Source organism: Pteropus medius, unplaced genomic scaffold, assembly GCF_902729225.1.
Source record: "Pteropus medius unplaced genomic scaffold, Ma_sr-lr_union100, whole genome shotgun sequence".
NCBI lineage: Eukaryota > Metazoa > Chordata > Mammalia > Chiroptera > Pteropodidae > Pteropus > Pteropus medius.
In genome coordinates, this window is record NW_024352947.1 from 1,825,652 (window position 1) to 1,844,603 (window position 18,952).

Sequence of the window (18,952 nt, forward strand, 5' to 3'; positions counted from 1 at the left end):
CGGCTTTTCAAGGACACACCAGTAACGATGACGACTTCTGGTCCCAAGCCACACGTTCCTGGGGGGATGGCGTGCGAGGCAGTGAACGGACGCAGTGGTGATTGCTGGGAGGCAGCGCACGTCCTCCGAGGACCGGTCATGTCAGCTGAGCACCAGCTCCTTTTGGTGAGGAGCCCCGAGTTCTAGCTCGAGATGCGGTGGACACTGCACAGCTGACCTTCAGCAAGGCGTTGACCTCATCCTGCAAGAAGCTCAGGCGGGGAAACGGGGCCGGAAGAGCTGTCCCCGGAGGCGCCTGCAGATTTTCTCTGTCGGCCCCGAGGGGGGCTTCTCCGGACCCCTAACTGGGCTAGGCCCATTGTCTGGCCTTGTTCAATATCTTCTCAGTGGCTTTGGTAAAAGCATAGGAATTACATTTGTCTCAGTTGTAAATGACACAAAATCTAGGAGGGGTAATGATGTCTTACACGATTAAATCAGGATCCCAAAAGATCCTGGCTGGAAAGCAGGGCCAGATATCATAAATTCAATAGGAACAAATGTAAAATGTCCACATAGACCCATAAAATGTGGGGGGCAGGGCTGGGCGCAGGGGGTAGGCCAGCCCAACAGCCGCGCGTGTGTAAAGGACTTCAATTGGTTGTAACCTTAACGTGAGCTTTTTGCACGACGAAGCCATCAGTAATTTTGTTTTAATCCAGGTTGTGTGACAAAGTCAGTAATTTGAATTCAGGACCTGACACTCGGTCCTCTCTTGCAGTGATCAGATTATACTGGTGTTGGTGTCTGGGGCCATGTTTTCAGAGAGTCTCGGACGAGTGGCAGTGAGGCTGGTGAGAAGACCCTAAACCAAATCCCACAGACGCGACGGGAACTAGGCAGATTAGCCTGGCGCAGAGAAACCTCCAGATAATCCACTCGATTGTCCATCTAGAGAAGGCGTGAGATTGCTTTTAAGAAGCAGAGTTAGGACCAGTATGCAGTAGTTATAAATGAACCTGGACCACAAGGCAGGATAGGAGGGGCGTTCCCCGGAGCTCCCCGGAAGTCCCGAGGTTTGCCTTTTGGAGGAGCACCTGGCCCTGCGATGCACCGGGCAGGTGCCACGCTGGCCCACGTGCTCTCTTCACCCTCGCGGGACTCCTGCCGGCTGTGACTCACACCTGTACTGGGAATAAGATTCACAGAGGTCAAGTGACTTAGCCGGTCACGTAGCTAATTGGCGGAAGAGTGACCTCTGGGTTCTGGGTCTGCCCACCACGCAGCCCCAGGCCCTGCTGGGGCGTGTAGCCTGGTCAGGCTTCTTAAGGAGGGCTTCGCGTGCACCCCTGAAATCACTAGTAACAGCCAACACTTATCAAATGCTTGCTGTGTGCCTGGCACTCATCCAAGGACCTGTACAAAACAATACGACCACACGAGGTGGGTAGCGTTATTATTCCCGTTTTACAGATGATTGAGCCGAGACACAGAGGCGAGGTCACTGGCCCACATCACTGTCCTACGCAGGTATAGACCCAAGTGGCCTGGCTCCTCTGCGGCCTGCGCCTCCAGCCGCCGCTCCTTGCTGCCTCTGCCTCGCCAGCACCCGCGGGTGCCGCTGCGTTGGGAAAACTCGCTCGAAAATTCACCTTGTCTCTCAGCTTAAGTTCCAGTTCCTCCCTTCGTGGTGACTTTGGGTTGACAGACAGTGGCCTCCGTGTTGAGGGTGGTGTAGGAGAAATCTGTATGTCACCAAACGGTCAAGTGCGGGGTCTGTACCACAGCGCAGACATGCCAGCCCCAACCCCCCATCCCAACCCCAGGCCAGAGCACTGCACCTGGGAAGATGAAGGTGGTGGAACTCACAGCACTCGGGCATGGAGATGATCGAGGGCAATCCAGGATTTCGGAGGACTTGACATGCTCGAGATAGGGATCGTTACACAGTTAGTACCGCTCCGAAGCCCCCTGTGGCTTGTTTGCGGTTTAGTGACTATTAACAAAAGACTAATGACATGCGGGCAGACTGATCGCTCGTCTGCTGTTACTGATACAAAGTGCCAAGGACATTCTTCGGCTTCCTGGGAGCTTAGACCGAAGCCTCAGAGTATTTTCCTAAACCCGCAGGCAGCGGAAGGGCAGAGAGGCTCACACACTAGGGGCCTGTGCCCGTCAGACACAAGAGGTCTGTGCCCGTCAGCCGCTCCGGGACTGCCCAGCTCGTCATCTCATCTGACCGCCACCCTGCTCCTGGGAGATTGCTGTTAAAGGCCTGTTCTCCCCATGAGGAGATGAAGGGTCTCGAAGATTCCAGAAGGTTCTCACAGGCCCTCCAGTGACGAGTAGAAAAGCGGGGTTTAATCTTTGTCTCTCTGGCTTCAAACGTTCCTATGGTTTATACACTGACCCCCGCTGCCTCCCATCGAAGCAGTAAGAACCAAGCGCTGCCACAGCTGTGGGTCCGCCCGTTACAACGGGGGCCGTTTCCTCTGGACCTCGTCAGAAGCCCCTGGCGTCCCCGGCTGTTTGGACCGAGAATGGCAAGCATCATGCTGCAATAACCCAGAGAAACAGTGGCAGCAGAGACAGTACCTGTGACGAGGACAAGTCTGAGCCCGGCTCGGTGCCCCACACCTTGACAGGCTGCTTACTCGGTGCTCAGCGATGTTTTTGTATTAAGCTTCCACAGGGGAGGACTGCCCTCCTCGGGCATCCTGGGTCCTGGGGGACCTTGGTCACCAGAACGTCCAGTCCGTATGCACACCATGCTGATGTGAGAAACTTCTCTCCCCAACTCGCTCCAACACGTAGAAGTTCTGCATAAACCTGCATAAGAAGTTCCATAAAATGCCGTCCTTGAAATCGAGGACGGGGAGCCCCGCCAGGCAGCGGAAGCGAAGCAGCGGCGAAGACCCAGCCAGGCCACAGCGTCCTCAGGGTGAACGCGGTCCCGGGAGAGCCTGCAGGCCTCGCGTGCGGCCGGGGATGTGACCGCTCCACCGGCAGGTCTGGCCCTGCACTTCAGAAGAAGAGTGGACTCCTCACCGGAGATCTGAAAAAGGCGAGAGCCAACCGCGGCGGCTGCCGGCGCCGAGGGACAGAGCCCGGCTTGGGGCGCGGGCCTGCTTCCCCCCAACACACACACATCAGCACTCGCCATTGCGTCCAGGTAGCGGGGGGGTGGGCGGCACTTCTCAAATGCTGACGTGCATCCGGGCTTCTGAGGGGACTTGTTAAAAACGCGGATTCTGATCTCCAGAAGGAGGAGTGAGGCGGGGCCTAGGGTTCTCCATTTCTGATGATGCCGCTGGTCCCTGGACCACAGCACAAGGACCTTGGCTAGAGCTTGGGGGGACTGGGGGTGCATCAGGAGGAGAAGCATTTCCCCTGAAATGACAGGAGAGAGTAGCAGAGAGCCGCCAGTAGAGGGACTTTTGTGATTGCAGAAGCTACCGCAGTTGGCATTCACCAGTTTGTCTGTCTTCTTGCATCTAAGAGGCAAAAACACCTACAGCGGGGCCTGGCGCTTTCCAGATGCGCTGTAAGCCCACGAGCACGGTGACCCTGGTGCGCTGTAAGCCCATGAGCATGGTGACCCCAGTGCGCCAGTGTGAGCCCATTTCCAGCACGGGTGACCCCGGGTGTACTCTGAAAGCCCACGGTGCCATCGGTGACCGGTGTGCGCCAGGTAAGCCCATCGAAAGCATCGGTGGACCCGTGCGCTTTAAGCTCCATGAGCATGGCAGACCCCGGTAAGTGCCAGGTTCACTGAGCACGGTGACCCGGTGCGCTGTAAGCCCACGAGCACGGTGACCCGGTGGAGGACCAGATGGGGCACCCGGCACAGGCGGGGCGGGAGCCACGTGAGCGCCGTGCAGCGGGGTGACAGGGATGGAACCCAGAGCAGTGGGGGGCTCCCAGAGTCGCAGACTGCGCTCGCCTGGGCTCAGCCGTGGGTCTGAGCTGCAGGGGACGGCAGACGGGCACTGCCGTGGCGCTGGAGCCCCCGTGTTGCGGGAAGGGGGCAGAGGTCCGTGAGGCGCAGTCCACCATCCCTGTGAGCCTTGCTCCGATGCGGCGACTGCTCTAGGGTCGGCCACCCCTCATGTGCAGAACCACGACAAGCACAGAGCGGACGAGGCAGTCCATCCCATCCAAGTGCGGCCGAGGACAGCGGGGAAGCCATCTGGCTTCTGAGCCGTGGCCCTCTGCAGACCAGCGGGGTCTCGCTTCCGGGCACGGAGAACACGGTCAGGGAAGAGTTTTGGCTCCTGAAACCATCTGCTTCCTGCACGGTCACCAAGAAGTGACGGAAACAGTGGTGATGCCGGCCGGAGCATTCCGAGAGGCCGGAAGAGGCGTCAGACCCCACACACGCCCGTGACCTTCCCAGATGCCCTGCCTTGGGTGGGCGAGTTTGCGGTGCGTGTGCGGGGGCGGGGGCGGGTGGGTAGCACACTGGACAGGTTTTAACAAGCTCAGGGAGCAGGTGCATTGCTGAGCAGGGAGGCGCCCGTGGAGGAGAGAAGGAAGCAGCCGGCTCGCCCTGCCCCCTGCTGCCTCACGAGCAGCGCTGTGTCCCCGGGCCGGGCCTCCGCCAGGGAGTTACTTCCAGCTGTAGATTTTAAAGCTACTGGGTTATGAATCACATATTCATAGATTATGGACGCTGAAGGGTCTCAGAGGTCATTGGAACTGGTCCTGCGTTTCACAGGTGGGAAACAGAGGCCGAGAGACATGCAGCTAATTAATTTTTAGATCTAAAACTCCTAGGTCTTACCAGCAGGTTCCCAAAAGGACACCTGAGCGAGATCCCGTCTCCAGACACCTCTGCCACCCCAGGCAGGTGGGCGCCACTTCGCTTTGAAGCTTCCGCCTTCCTAGAAAACAGACTGGCTCTCACAACCAGAGCTGGCCGACACTGGGCGTTTGCAGGCTCTGGACGAATGGAAGGGAACCACAAATAGGAGTCACAGTGAGATGGGAACCGGAAGCCGGGAGTGGGCAGGACCCCTGAGAACAAGGCCCCTCGGTACAGGCCTGAGCCTGGGCGGGAGGGGCCCGAGCAAGGACTCAGCCGTGCCTTGGGGTTTTCTGAGCCGCAGAAACACCTGAAGAGGGGACAGCCTTCAGATCTCAGGGAGTCTCCAGTGACTTCAGGGGTGTGGGACGTATTTAGACAGTCCCCAAGGCTCAGAAGCCAGTGGTGCGAGCCGTGGAAACCCACCCAACAGGGAAGACGTCTGTGCTGTTCGTTTGGATGGAGCCAGTTCTCGGGGGAGGGAGACGGACGGACAGACAAAGAGGAAACTGCTTTCAGAAGCAGCGCGCGCACACCCACACCCCGTCTCTTGATACCAGCCTTGAAGAGCTTCACAGTTGACATAAATTAGTTCCATCTCAGATGGCGCATTGTGGAGCTGACCACACTCGTAAGCTTCGCTGTCCCTGAGATTCAACAGAATTTCATTCTGTAAACGTGTTCTCCTGAGTGACAGCCCTCGCCTGCCAGCCCCTGCTGAGTCTGCAGCATCTTCGTTTTACTCCAGGTTCAAGATCAGGAAAAGCAGCCTGTCCACCTGAGGCTGAATCACACAAATCTCTACATGTCTTGGGTTTGAAGGCAACCTGTTTGGAAAAGCAGAAATTGGTTGATAAAGCCAGAGGGTGAGCCAATAGGATGACTTTCCTGAATTTATGCTCATGGTTTTAAATAGTCTTCCTGAAAATACCCAAAAGCATGACCCACACACTTGCAGAATTAGTGGCAGGGAATGTACCTGGGGTCGTCCATGCCCGCAAAGCCCGGGGAGCCGGAGTCCCTCCCCGCTCCGCTCCTCGCAGGCCCCCGTCAGACACGGAGCCTGAGGTGGCAGAGGAACCAGTGCGCGGGGCTGGCTTCCTTCCCGCCTTCCGTCCCGGAGCCGCTCCCCCGGGGTGGGGTTCCTCTCCGCCTGGCACACCAGCCGCTCTTAGGGGTTCACAGAATCAGTGCGGACAGAGGGGAAGTGGTTCGGATCCCCCAGTTCTAGACTGAGCCCTGCTGCTGCCTAGTTCCGCCAGCCCAGGCAGAATTCATGTCTGTGCCTGAGCTGCATCCGAAGCGGGGACGGCGGGTCGCACATCCGCCAGCACCGGTAGTCCGGTTCTACACAGTGTCCACTTGCTGGACTTTCTAGTTCAACACACTGACGTTGGCAAATGGGCCTAAGTACCGAGAGCCGAGTTTTGTGACTCAGTTTTTCTGAGGACCGCGTTTGCGTCAGGCCCTGTCCTGGGTCCTGGCGGGTGGGTGCAGAGGTGACTAAGACACCGGCTCCTCCTCCCGGAAGAGAGCAGTGGTCTGGTGGGAGGTGCAGCATCTGCGTCTGGGGGGTCAGTTCTGGGACCTGGGTGGGCGCCATCCGACCCATGTCACCTAGCCACTTTCGGGTCACCACGGGAAGGTGCCCGGGTGCCCCGTGCCTTCTCCACTGTGACAAAAGTGCTGCGGGGCCGTGAGTCGTGAACACGTACTCCCGGTCCCGCCGTTGCCAGCCCAGTGACCCTCCGAACGGGTCCTCGCGGATACGGAGGCCGCAAGGAAGGCGGCCGATTCAAGGGAAAGCCCGGCAGCTGTTACTTCTGAGACGTGTCGCACAGCGCTTGGCTCCGTGTCCCTCTGCGTCACGGGATGCGCCTCGTCAAAGGTCAAACCTTCCCGAGCCACCGGTTCCATTTCAGCACCAAGGACCCTCACGAGAACCCACCCCCCTGCACGGAACAGATCCTGTTCTGCGGCGGATGGCCCCGCAGTGTCCCCACCGCAGGACACGTCGTGTCCAGTCCCAGCAGGTTAAGTGGACTCTCACACGCACAGCGCGCTTCCAGGTGGCAGTGGTTTGGGCGCACTCCCCAGCACAGGCAGAGTGGCATCTGGTCCCAGGAGCTGTTTCAGGCTGGGAGGGTGAAGGCCCAGCCTTCCTAGGGAGGCTCTCTGGTCTCCACCGTGAGTGGACGCGCTTGACCGTCTTGTCTTTGCTGCTTCCGTCCCGACCTGTGGCCCGAAACACAAGACTGCGTCACTGCGTCACGGTAACTCACGGGTTAGCCGGGAGCCCTGCAGCCAGGACCCCGCACGGGGCTCGAGCGCTCTCTGCACTTTCCAGATGCTTCTGCTGTTCGATCGTGCTTGCAAAATAACCGTTAGCTGAGCCCCAAACAGAACAGATTCCTGTGGAGGAGGCTGTGAAATTCCTAGTTAGTGGGACGTGGATGCGATCTGCTTCTTAAATGTTCCTTCGCCCAGACGTGGCGAAGGCTGCATCATTCCTGGGGGAGAATCTCAGGGAACCAAATTCTTCATATGCTGTCAGTGCCCTCAGATGCCTCCCCAAAAAGGACGTCACCACCAACCTCCGAGAAGCCGTGTTTTCTATACTCTTAAATCTCTTGGGCGTGTGTTTTCAGAACTCACCAATAACTGGATGAATGGATGGATGGACAGACGGATGGACAGATGCAGTCAGACATACAGACAATTATGGAACTCACTGTTAACAAAACACGCTACTGGACACTCAGAAAACTTACCTTGGAAGAATCGAGCTAATAAAATGATTCAGTGTTTCTCGTTACGCTGTAAAGGTTCATCTTCTTTATGTTTAGGCTAGTTATGTTTACAACTTGATTCTAACATGCAAGGAACCTTGACAAGGATTCTGTGGAGAGAAGATGTGTCACACTGAAACATCCCTGTGGGAGACGCAAACACAGTGTCACTTCCTCGTGAGCAGGTTACATGGGGAAACCATTTCACGTAACGCTTTTCAGATGATGTCTGAACTTTTTTTTTAAGCCTAATTCGTTACTTTGGTAACTGGTCTCTGCCGTTTGTCAGCTTAAAGCTCTAATAAATGCAAGTGAAAAAGAAAGATATAAACATGTACCCCGTGGTCCACTACTCGTCATTGGACACCACTGTGACTTTTGCCTGTCAGAAGGTTGTATTTTCTAATCTCAGGATCTCAAAGTTGAAAACACTTTCAAGTTCATAGAGTCCAACCTTCCTGCTAACACCGGAGTCAGTATTTTTACAACCACCTTAAAAGCTGCTGGTCGATACTGTGAATGAAGATAATGGCACGGGCTCTAGGAACATGCCATGCTTCTAGGCTATTCTGCCATCTGTCTTTCAGTAAAATCCTTCACTATGTGCTGAAGTCTGGGGGACGACCCCTTACGTGCAAAACGAGAACCAAGTGCATCCCGGGGGCTGGACCCCGTTCTCGTTCTGACACAGTCCACTGCACAGGTGTGCCCAATCACGTGAGTCTCTAGCGGGTTTCGTAAATGACACTTGGGTCATTTCTAAACCCCCCATCATTCTATTATGAATGCAGTTGTTGTTTAGGGAAAATTCTAAAGTTTCTGGGAAACTATAAGAATGAGTGTATCTGCCACCTTTTTATTATAATAGGGAAACTTGGGAGTAATATAGTATTCAGTAGTAAGGGAATGGCTGAGACTCTCTCAGTATATCCAGCAGCCCCAGTCTATGCAGAATATCTACGCAGATACATATCTATGCAGACAGCAGCCCCAGTTCCACATAGGTACGTGACTCCCAGAGGATGTCTGAGCCCATGGCCCGTGGATGGGAAGAACGCAGCCAAAGAAAGAAGCAAAAAGGACGTGTTTCAGAAAAAGGGAATCGAGAATCCACGAAGGCCCAGAGCACATGAAAAACGAGCACGGAATTCGTGGAACCGAAATGAGCTCAAGGCGGCTTCGGCTGAGAGTAGGGTGCAGATGGCCAGGGCCGAAGGACGGGCCAAGTCCAGGAAGGCCCTGTGGGGAGCTTGGCCGTTGCCCCAAGGGAGAGTGGGGCGCAGGAGGCCTCCGACGGTGGCGTGGGGCGTGGGTGGGCTGAGTTGGGGGAGAGACGGCGTGGAAAGAGACACTCAGGTGAGGGGCAGGGCCCGGCCCGGGTCGTGGCCGTGGGGACCAGATCCTCGGGAGAAATGATCCATAGGCCATGGCGATGAAGAGGAAAGGGGGTGAGGAATGAGCCCCAGCTTGCTGGCCTGGGGGGAAGTACGAACGTGGAGCCGCAGCTTGCTGAGGATTGAGCGGGCGACGTGGTGCTCGATCGGGAAGGAGGCTGGGAAGAAGTCTTGGCTAGAGAGTCGCCCCCTGGGCTTTGAAACCAGGGTGGCTGGCGAGGCGGCTCGGTGGCCGTCCGCAGGGTCGAAGGAGGAGAAACGAGAAGGGCGGCCTGGGGGAGTCTGGGGGAGGCTCGTGGAGGAGGCCTCGGAAGGGCGAGGACAGGCAGAGGACAACGGGGTCGCGGGCCGAGCAGTGTGTCTCGGGGAGGGGCGCTCACCAGCGTCAGAGGCTCCCGAGGGCAGGAGGCAGGCACCCTGTGACGCGCCTAGCAGGTTTAGCACCCCGAGGTCCTGAGTGACGGTTCTAGGGACTTGGATGAGTGGTGGGGGCGGACACCGGGTTAGAGCGAGCTGAAGACAGGCGGGCGCAGGGGGCACGGGGACAGACGACGACTCCGCAAGGTCTGGTCCTGAAAGAGACGGGAAGGCGGACCGGATGCTTGCTCTTGCTGTGGGGGATGTTTTAAGGTCGGCGAGGCTTAGACATATTTACATGGTGACAGAAAGGGCCCCGAAAAGTAGAGAAGGCGTCTTTGGGAGTGTTCGCGAGGAGCGAGCAAGGGCTGCAGGGCTGGCTGCCCCACCCCTGGACGAGAGGGTGGCACGTAACCGTCTGGGCCACCGCCGCCCCCTGCAACCTGCAGAGCTTCTCCGTATCTGGTTTGTACCCGCTCTTCAGAGCTGTCACTGGCGTCTCAGCCACGGCGCCCCGACCTCTCTCACGCCATCTGAAGTAGTTTTTATCTTTAGCAACTAATGCAGGTGTGCACGCTTCAGAAAATCAAAACAGTAGTTTAAAAAGTTATAAAGCCTCTCTTGCTTTACCCCTGCTCGCTCCCTGTTCTTGCGGGTGGTTCCTCTGGTTTTTATGCCACTTACCTGAATGAATTCGAACTTCCGTGGTCACAGCCGTCCCCTGATTTCCGTCCCTCCGCTCCCCCACGGCCCCCGCCCCCTCCAGTCCAGTGCCGTGCCGATTTGGGGTTGCGAGTGTTTTCGTCGTCTTATGCTCGCACGTGCTGCTGACCCACCGTCCCCTTCGCGAGCAGCCTGTCCTTCACCCTGCCACAGTGTTTGCCTCTCCGGCCTCATGCACCGTGGTCTCTGTTCGTGACTGCTGTTTCTTTCTCAATGTCCCACCACCTCAGAAACCTATCAGTGCTTCCCCGGGCGTGCTTAGCCCCAGACGCCCCTGGAGACGCCCCTGACAGCGGCCACCACGGCACCCTCTTTCTCGGCACCCAGTCTGTCTGCGGCAGCCACTGCTCTGGCTGCTTGGGGGATGATACGAGTGTCTTTATTCGGCCCTCCCATCCGACCGCTAGTTGGCTGGTTTTAGAATTCTGGCTTGAAATTGTTTTCTTGAAAAGCGTTAAGGCCACTACTGCCGACCTTGCGTTTCTGTCATCGAGATGTCCGATGCTATGATGGTTTCCTCTCCCTTAACCTATGTGTTATTTCTCTTTGGAGCTTTTAAGTCTTTATCGCCTCACGTCACAGGCGTGTGCCTTGTGGTTCTTTGTTCATTTTGCTCAGTGCTCCGCGGGCCTTTCGTTAAGAAGCCTCACGTCCCGTAGTTCTAAGCAACTTTCTTGAATTATTTCTCTCGAGGTTTCTTTCACTTCATTTTTTCTGTTTCTTCTTCCTGGAGTTTCTTTTAGTTCATAATTGGACATTCTGGCTTAACCTTTAATTTTTTTTCTCTTTATATTTCAACTCGTCTATTTAATTTTAATTTAATTTTTCTGTTTAATCTCCAAGATTATTTCCTTTTTACAGCCATCTGTTCTTTTTTCATGGGCAGAATTGGTCCTCTCATCTCTCCAAGGATATACCCCCCACTGTCTGAGCTCGACCTCTCCTTCGAGGGGCAGCTCCGAATCCACACCTGCTGTGAGGGAGGCTCCTCCCGTGAGCCCACTGTCCGCACGGGGCCGGGCTTCTGTGGTGCTGCTGTGCCCCACGCTACGTGATAGGTGTTCGAACTTGCCTCCCACGGACGAATCCGTCTACGTTCCCAGTCCCGCCACGGTCTTCTCGGGAGCAGGCACTGTTCGCTTGCTGCGGCAGCCACAGCGCCTCGTCTAGAATTGTGAATTTAACAAGTGACAAACAAGTCCTGTTGATCCGAAGTGAATGATGAGCCCGTCTGACGCCAGCACGCCAGGCCGTCGGGAAGCATTCTTTAGAGAATGTCAAGGCGGCAGGTGTCTGTCAACACGAGTGTGGAACCTACAGGTTGTTACAGCTTCGCTGTCTTTGCAGTGTTCCATTCTTACCTAATCCAGTAGTGATGTTTTAGCGACTTGCTTTCCTCGAGTCTTCCCCGAAGCTCTCAACCTGGATCGCATGGGAAAAACAACGTTCTTTTCTCACTCAGATCGCATTGGTTTAGGAAATTTTTAATCGAATTATGCAATTGAAATTACTAAGGACAACTGGCGCAATAGGGTTGGAAAAAAGCACATCTAAATCTTGGCCAACGCACAACTCGGTCCGTAGGAACCAAAAGGCTTGGGCACGCTGGAGAGTCACCTGCCAGCCTCGGCCTTCAGCCTGCCCAGCAGTGAGGGGCCTCGGGCTATCCTGTCAGGAGGAGGTCAGTCGGAGCATCTGCTGCACTCACCTCTGTCTCTGGCAGGATGGATTTCTGTTCATCCTCTGTCTTGGGTTCCCCTTGTGCTCAAGGGTACATGTGAGCAAGCCGGCTGACGTGGGTCAGTGCACACCACAGCCTTTGGTCTTAGAGCAGCACAAGGCTCTGGCCCGGGGGCCAATCATCTTGGTTTCATTAGAACCAAGATCCACCCGTCCGAGCTGTGCCCTCCTGGCCATGAGCCCTCACAGGGCCAGCAGAGCTCTGCTGGGCCCAGGAACCTTGCTGGTTCATCTCCGGGATGGAGCCCCACTCCCCATTTCCGGTCAGCAGCCTGGGCCATCAGTACCCAGACAGGTCTGCACCCCTCCCCTCCCCCACCACTTCAGGACCGTCACGCTTTGGGGGAGTGAAATGTAGATTCTCAGAGAGGACATAAGTTGTCCAGTTGGCCTCAGGTGACCTTGGACGGCCACCGTGCGGTTGGCCTCGGATGACCTTGGACGGCCACTGTGCGGTTGGCCTCGGATGACCTTGGACGGGCACGTCGGGGACCTGAGGAATCCGACTTGCTCCGTGTTCTCTTGGGAAGGGGAGCCCCTCTATACAGTTGGAACAGGTTGACGCTGACGGCAGGAAAGGATAGTTGTGTTTCCTGTTGATCTTCCTCAAGGGACCGGCGCCACTTTACAGCCACCGGTCACTGTTCCTGCGGGAAAGAAGACCGTTCTCTCCTATGGGGGCTCGAGAAGACCCCACAGGAAGTGCAGCTGAAATATGGCATGAAAATCGTGCGGCCAACGTAAATATCAAGCCATTAGTCAGAGGAGAATTTCATCTCCACTAAGCCAGAGTGGAGTCCATTCAGTTGAACTGGTTTCATGGTAAATTCAGTGATTCGAATGTTCTTGGTGCCGGTGTGTTTGGGGACAGCGTAGGACGTTGCATTCAGCGAAAGGTTGAGTTTCCGTGTCTCCTGTGCTGTCCCACAGCGGAGTCATGACGCTTCCGCCGCCACCGCTGCATTTTAACGTCGAGTGGCACCGGCCGCAGCCCTTCCCCAGCGGCGTGCACGTGGCTTAGTCGGTAGTGCATCTTCCCTTTCGCTGGCACCCGCCCTCGCTTGCTGGCTCGTCCGTGTGCCGAGCCCTGTCCCCGAGCCCTGTCCTCCAGCCCGGACGCCGATGGCTGTAGGAGCGGCCAGTCCTCGCCTGTCCGTCTCCGGGCCTGGCCTGGCTGTGGCCGAGCACCTCTCTGTGCCCCCCGCCTGCGGCCGCCTCTGCCGCCTGCGCATGGGGAGTTGGCGTCACTTTTCTAAGTGGTTTCTCGGCCATCGCTGGTCCCGCCCCAGACTTCGGAACGGCGTGGAAAACTTGTCCTCTGCGGCCGTCTCCTCCCTCGTTCCCGCTCAGGATGCCGAACCCCCGGATCTGCTCTTTCCTCCTTCGGCCTCTCGGTGCGGGGCTGCGGCCTTCCACGCGGTAGAGAAACGGACTCTAAACAGGGCCTCGCGGAGAAGACGTAGAGATGGTTAACACCGTTTGTCCCGTCGCCAGACGGGATCAGCCCAGGGAGCGGCTGCCCTTGCCTGATGCCAAGGACAGGTCCAGTTTGGGGCAGATTTTTTAAAACTATGTTTCGATGCGTTCTCTTCAAGTACCCACTTTTCCCCTCAAAAAAATAATAATCTAGTGCCCCCTCCTCCTCCCGATTAAGTGGCAGATCGGATCGCCGCCCCCGTCCGCGGAGCTGGGCCCCCTGCCCGGGTGGTCGGGGCACAGCCTCCTGTCGCAGCCGGTTCCTGCCCGGCGCAGGAGTAGCCGTGACACCAGAGCCTCGTGCGACGTTTTCTTGCGTGAACTAAAGCGATAGGTCGAAGAGCTTTACTGGAAAGACATTTATAACCAATAACGGCTAGAAAAATCCCCCCCACACACATTTTCTTTTAAAAAGGCAGGGTTTAGGGAACGCGGGCCTGTCCCCACCCACGGATGTAGTAACACTGCCTTCTCTCCTGTTCTAGGGAATGCTGTCGCTTCTTCGGAGACAAAGGCTTGACTCTGAAGGTGTTCTGTACCCGGGCAGCGCCCTTCGGCGTGCTGTGGACGCTCACGAACTACCTGTACTTACACGCAGTAAAGAAAATTAACACCACGGACGCCTCCGCCCTCTTCTGCTGCAACAAAGCGTTTGTGTTCTTGCTCTCGTGGATCGTTCTCAGGGACAGGTTCATGGGAGTGAGGGTAAGTGCCTCGTTCTCCGTCCCCCGCCCGCCGGCTTGCCTGGCTCGCGCGCTGGGCCACACGCTTTGACTCGCGGCAGAGCCGGAGCCCGGCAGAGGCCCGGTGCTCGGTGCGCCTTGCAGCCCTACCTGCTTGCAAACCATACGGGACAAGCTTTCGCCAGAGCGCCTTTCATTTCAAGCATCTCGGCAGGCGTTCCCCAAAGTGTGTGCCGGTCGGGGCCCGGCCTGGACGGGGACGCGCTCATCCCGCTGTCACGGGCGGCGGTGCACCTGCCGCCTGGCACGCTCCGCCGACAGCACCACCCTCTGCGCAGACGTAGCCAAAGCCCAGGGGCCCCTCTCCGTCCCCACGCGCAGTCTCAGCCTGTTGTCTGGGCCACGCGTGCAAAGTGGGCCGGGCACACTTGTGCGGAATCCACACGGGACGGCGGGGTGGCGGGGGCAGTTCCACGTCCCTCATGCCGCAGACGAAGGGGGACTGAAACTAGATCTCTGGAATTATCTCTTGTTGTTGCAACCGAGGTTTAGTAAATTTTATTCACGTTGGGTCAGATTTAGCTAGTCAGATTTCATCACGGTTGTACGAAATGTGGTAAGTGCACTATCAAACGTCACCTGGAGCATAGAGGGACTCGCCCTGACTAAAAGGACCAGGTGGCATTTAGCCCTAACGGAATCCTCATGGCTTCTGCTCGTCTCTCTCTGGTGGCCGGGAGCTGCTCCGGCCCGTCATCACCTCGCCCCAGAAAGGACAAAAAGGATTCCACTGCGTCGCTAGTCCTCTGGCGGTTAGAGCCCGCCCGTCACTCCTTCTGCCCCGGGACCAGGCTGGCTGGCCACGAAGCTCGGAGCCCTTTGCGTGGGCGGTCCCGTCAGCATGGCCTCGCTGGCTCCCAGCAAGAGGCCGACTCCAGCCCCTCTGTGTGTCCTTGGCTCACTGTCCTGGGAATGGTGACATCACCCTAGTGGCGGAGTCACACCCACCTAGTTCCTCAAACGGCAGTGGGGACATGAGTCAACTGCTGAGCAGCATTTTTAGCTTGCAGTGGGGGGAATTTTGTTTTGAGGCTTAGAGTTAATTTTGGAGTAAAAACTGTGCGCTACCACCCAGAAAAGCTTTCAGCAAATAAACGCATCTTCCCAAGAAACGCAGGTACTTCCGGCAGTAGTCCAGACAGCCTGCCCAGCTGGGCACCGGAGGCGCGGACGTCCTGGGGCCCATGCCACCGACGTGTCCCTTTCGTGACTTCATTGTGAGGCAAAGAGCTAAGGGAATTCATGGAACGTTCTGGCATGATTCTGATGTCCAGAGCAAAGTCCAAGTGAGACCATTACTGGGAAGAGAAGTTTCAAGGTTAATTCTGCACATAAGCAGAAAAAAGCAGATTTTTTGAGATTAGGAGAAGGAGGTGTGAAAATACTTGATATGTAGCGATCTGTACCGCTGAAAGTGGCTGAGAGGGTCGCCCCTAGTGTCCCTGACTGATGCAGCCTGGCCATCCTGGCCATCTTGTCTGTTTGCTCCGTGCTGAGCCCTGAATCCTGGACAAAGTTTTGGCTTGAAGCTTTGGCACTAGGCCAGCGCTCGTCCACGGAGCTGGTGTTGGCGATGGAATTCTGGTGTCTCTGATGCTCGTTACCCTTCTTAGAGGTGTGTGACCTGTCACTGCAGGTCGGGGTGGGTTCCCGTCTTCTCCAAAGCTGCAGAGAGCTAGGAAAACCTGAGACGCCAGCAGCTGGCCGGGTGACTGGGAGGCGGCCCTGACGCACAGGTGGGGCTCCGCCCGGGGTGTCTGACCGGTGCACGGGTCTCCCAGGCCGTTCTCGGGTGCCAGCTTAGCCAGCACCCCCCCCCCACGGGGGCGGCTGCCAAGGGCAGAGGGGACTGACCCTGTCCCCGCCCTGGAAGGCTGAGTGTACAGGCTGGGGTCACCCCGTCACGAAGAGCATGGTGGGGCCTCAGCATCACGTTTGTGGCGCAGGCGGCAGAAGGGACTCGTGTTATCAGGATGGTTACTCAGCTCACGGGGCTGCAGTTCTGGGAAGACAGCCACAGGTCCCGGTCGGGGGGACGGACCAGAGAGAAGCAGGACCATCTGACGCTGGATGATCCTGGCCACGCACGGCCTGGAGGACACGGGCCTGGTGCCGCTCGATGCTGTGAGCTTAGACGCGCTCCCCACGTGCTTCATGGCTGCTCAGACCTGGGGCGTCCAGCGCCATGACCGGCGACCTGGTCTGGGGTCAGGTGTGGATCGTGGGTCCGTGTTCAGGCTGCGGGACCTCAAGCGAGTTGCCGAACAGCTCTGAGCCTTGGTTACCTCACTGCAAAATAGGACGTTCATACTGGTCTTCTAGGGCAGGTGTGAGAATTAAATCGCAATGCACGCCTGGCCCATAAATCTCGGTACGTGCTCCCTTTGTCCGGGTAGAGCGGTTGGATGGGAGTTCCTGATTCTCACGTTGACAGTAAGAATCGGCCACCGTGCAGGGAGGTGGCTTCACGTAGCAAAAGTGACAGCGTGTGAGAGCAAGTAGGACCTGGCTCATCCTAAAGCCAAGCCCACCCAGCTGGGGGCAGCAGCTGGCGCAAGAAAGGCACCTGGGCGAGACCGTCCCCAGCCTGTGGGCCTGGGGGAGCGGAAGGTGGGGCTGCCTGGCCATCAGCGCCCACTACAGCCGGCTTTCAAAGCAGGGGGGACAAACTGGGGCTGGGGGATGGGGATGGTGGGTGGCAAGCAGACAGGCTGAGGCCACCAGCACAGCCCCAGGGATCTGGACTGTCCCACGACCGGTTTGGTCTGAGATTGCAGCCAGCGTTTGGGGCTGCCCGGGGGCCGTCCCTGAACCCTAGCTCCAGCTGCTGTTCTCACTCCCTCCGTTAGGCTGTCCCCCGCCACCCGAGCACAGCATGGAGGAGGACTAAGGGCTGGGGGCCACATCCCAGGCCCCTCTCCTGTCTCCGAAATAAGAGGGACAGACTAGAGGACCTCAAAGTTCCCTCCGAACGCTAATCGTCTTTGAGTCTCTGAGAACGGTCCAGGAGTTGGGACGGAAAGTGCCAGGGGAAATATATTCAGAGATTAGTCTGTTCTTTCCCCTGTTCATTTTGCAAAAGTGTCATCAGTGGGGCTGTCTGTGCAGCCCGTCACGTGTTCGGCAAAAGTCGGGAGCAGCGCTAGTCCGAGGGGCAGCCAGACTTCACTGACCCCGTCCCCTCCCCGGCCCCTGGCAGGGGAGTCTGGCCGTGGGGGATGTGCCGTCCCAGCCCCAGGGGCCGGACAGGTCACCGGCATGGTGCTAAGCAGGGTGCCAGCGCCAGTGGCCCCCCCGGCCTCGTTTCTTTCTCGCCCCCAGCTCCTGTTCCCCCTCCTGGTCTCAAGGCCGCTGGCCCCACCAGACTGGATCCCCGAGCCCTTGTTTCAGGAGAGCCTAGTGGGACGTGGGGGGGCAGTAAGGAGCGAGAAAGGAGAGGTGTGGGGAACGAGGGACCCCGGCCCAGGGACAGCCAGGTTTAGAAGGCGAGGGACACGCGGGCTCACAAGGCAGACGTGACGTCCTAGAGCAAGGACCCACGCACGCTGCCGGTAAAATGCTCACTTGTTTGAACGTAGACTGGACTCTCTCGTGGGACGTCAGGCTTGAAGGACGCCTCTCAGGCCCTGTTCCCGAGCCGTGGGGTGTGTGTCACCTCGGCTCTGCCCTAAGGGGTGCAGGGAGCGAGGACGAGCCGGGGGCTTCCGATGCACAGAGAGGGTGCCCCACAGCCGGACTGGTCAGCCCTGTGATTTGTGGCTGGGACTCCCCCACACATAGAAGCATGAATGGGGGGATCACTGTCCCCCGGTACCACCCTGTCACGAGGACTGGGCTCCTCAGACGTCACCGGAAGGCTGCTGGCCGCCCTCCCTGCCCCTCGCCCCTTCTCCCGGCAGAGCAAGGCTCTGGCCGAAGCCTCAGCTGGCGGTGGTTCCGTCGGCGGAGAGGGAGGAGCGGTTGGAGGTCCGCCTTGCGGGGTTCAAGGGAAAGGTCACCGCCTCCCGCTTCGTGTCCTCGAACCTCAGCCCCGAGTTTGCAAAGGCTCAGGTCCCTTCGGGGTCCGCGGCTCACCTGCGAGTTACCTGCTTTCTTCCCCCGCGTTTCTCCCTTTTCTCTCATTCTCCTCCGGGTCACGCTGACACCTCGCCAGGCCGGGCTGTCCCGAGCAGCATCCTGGCGTGACCTGTGTCCTCCAGAGCAGAAGTCACCCTGCTGTCCCACTGGCTTTCCCCCCGTCCTTCCTGGTTCTCGTGGTCTTGCTACCTCGGTTTCTCTCTCTGACGGACCGTCGTGCACGGCACGTGTAGCATTTGAACACGAAATGCACGCGGCAGGTGAGGCGGAAGGTGCTGGTGACTGACGGCGAATTGCAGGGCGCTTCCTGCCGAAGGCTGATCACGTGCTCCGTGGGGAGCCTCTGTCTTGGGGGGTGGGGGGCGCGTCACGTGAGAGCCTCGCAGGAGGGAGACGCTGGAGGAAGTGCGTCACTCAGACCCGGGGCGAGACTCGACCACATTCACCCCGTAAAGGACACCTGAGTGCAGACCTCAGAGCACAGGGGCGGCGGCCTGTGTGACCCGTGCTTCGTGTTCACGTGTGTAAACACGGACCGTGCAGACGGACGGACCTGAAATTTGTCCCCCGGCTCCGCCACACACCTGCTCGGTGACGCGGGTGAGTTCCTCACCCTGTCCGAGCCCGTCTTCACGTCTGTAAAGCGAAGTGAATGACGATACCTCCCCGTTCGGAGGAGTCGGCGAGAGAACCCGCAGAGCGCGCTCACCCCAGAGCTGCTCGGCGGTCGTAGCTCTTTGACACACGCGGCTGAGGTCACTGCGAAGGAGCCGTAGGTAAAACGCTCCGCGAATCCAGCGCTGAAACTGCACTGCGCACGGTCGTTTGACCCTCTCTGTGCTCGGCCCCCCGCACCCCGCCGGCCCCCAG

General features: G+C 57.9%; 1 protein-coding gene across 2 annotated transcripts in view; it reads left to right on the forward strand.

The window, feature by feature from the left end:
- Positions 1–18,952, forward strand: part of SLC35F3 (solute carrier family 35 member F3) — a 209,422-nt gene that overhangs the window by 182,746 nt on the left and 7,724 nt on the right. For both annotated transcript variants that reach the window (XM_039850314.1, XM_039850315.1), the window contains one exon: positions 13,748–13,967. In XM_039850314.1, the coding sequence (XP_039706248.1) occupies positions 13,748–13,967 (220 nt within the window). The remainder of the gene's footprint in view (positions 1–13,747; positions 13,968–18,952) is intronic.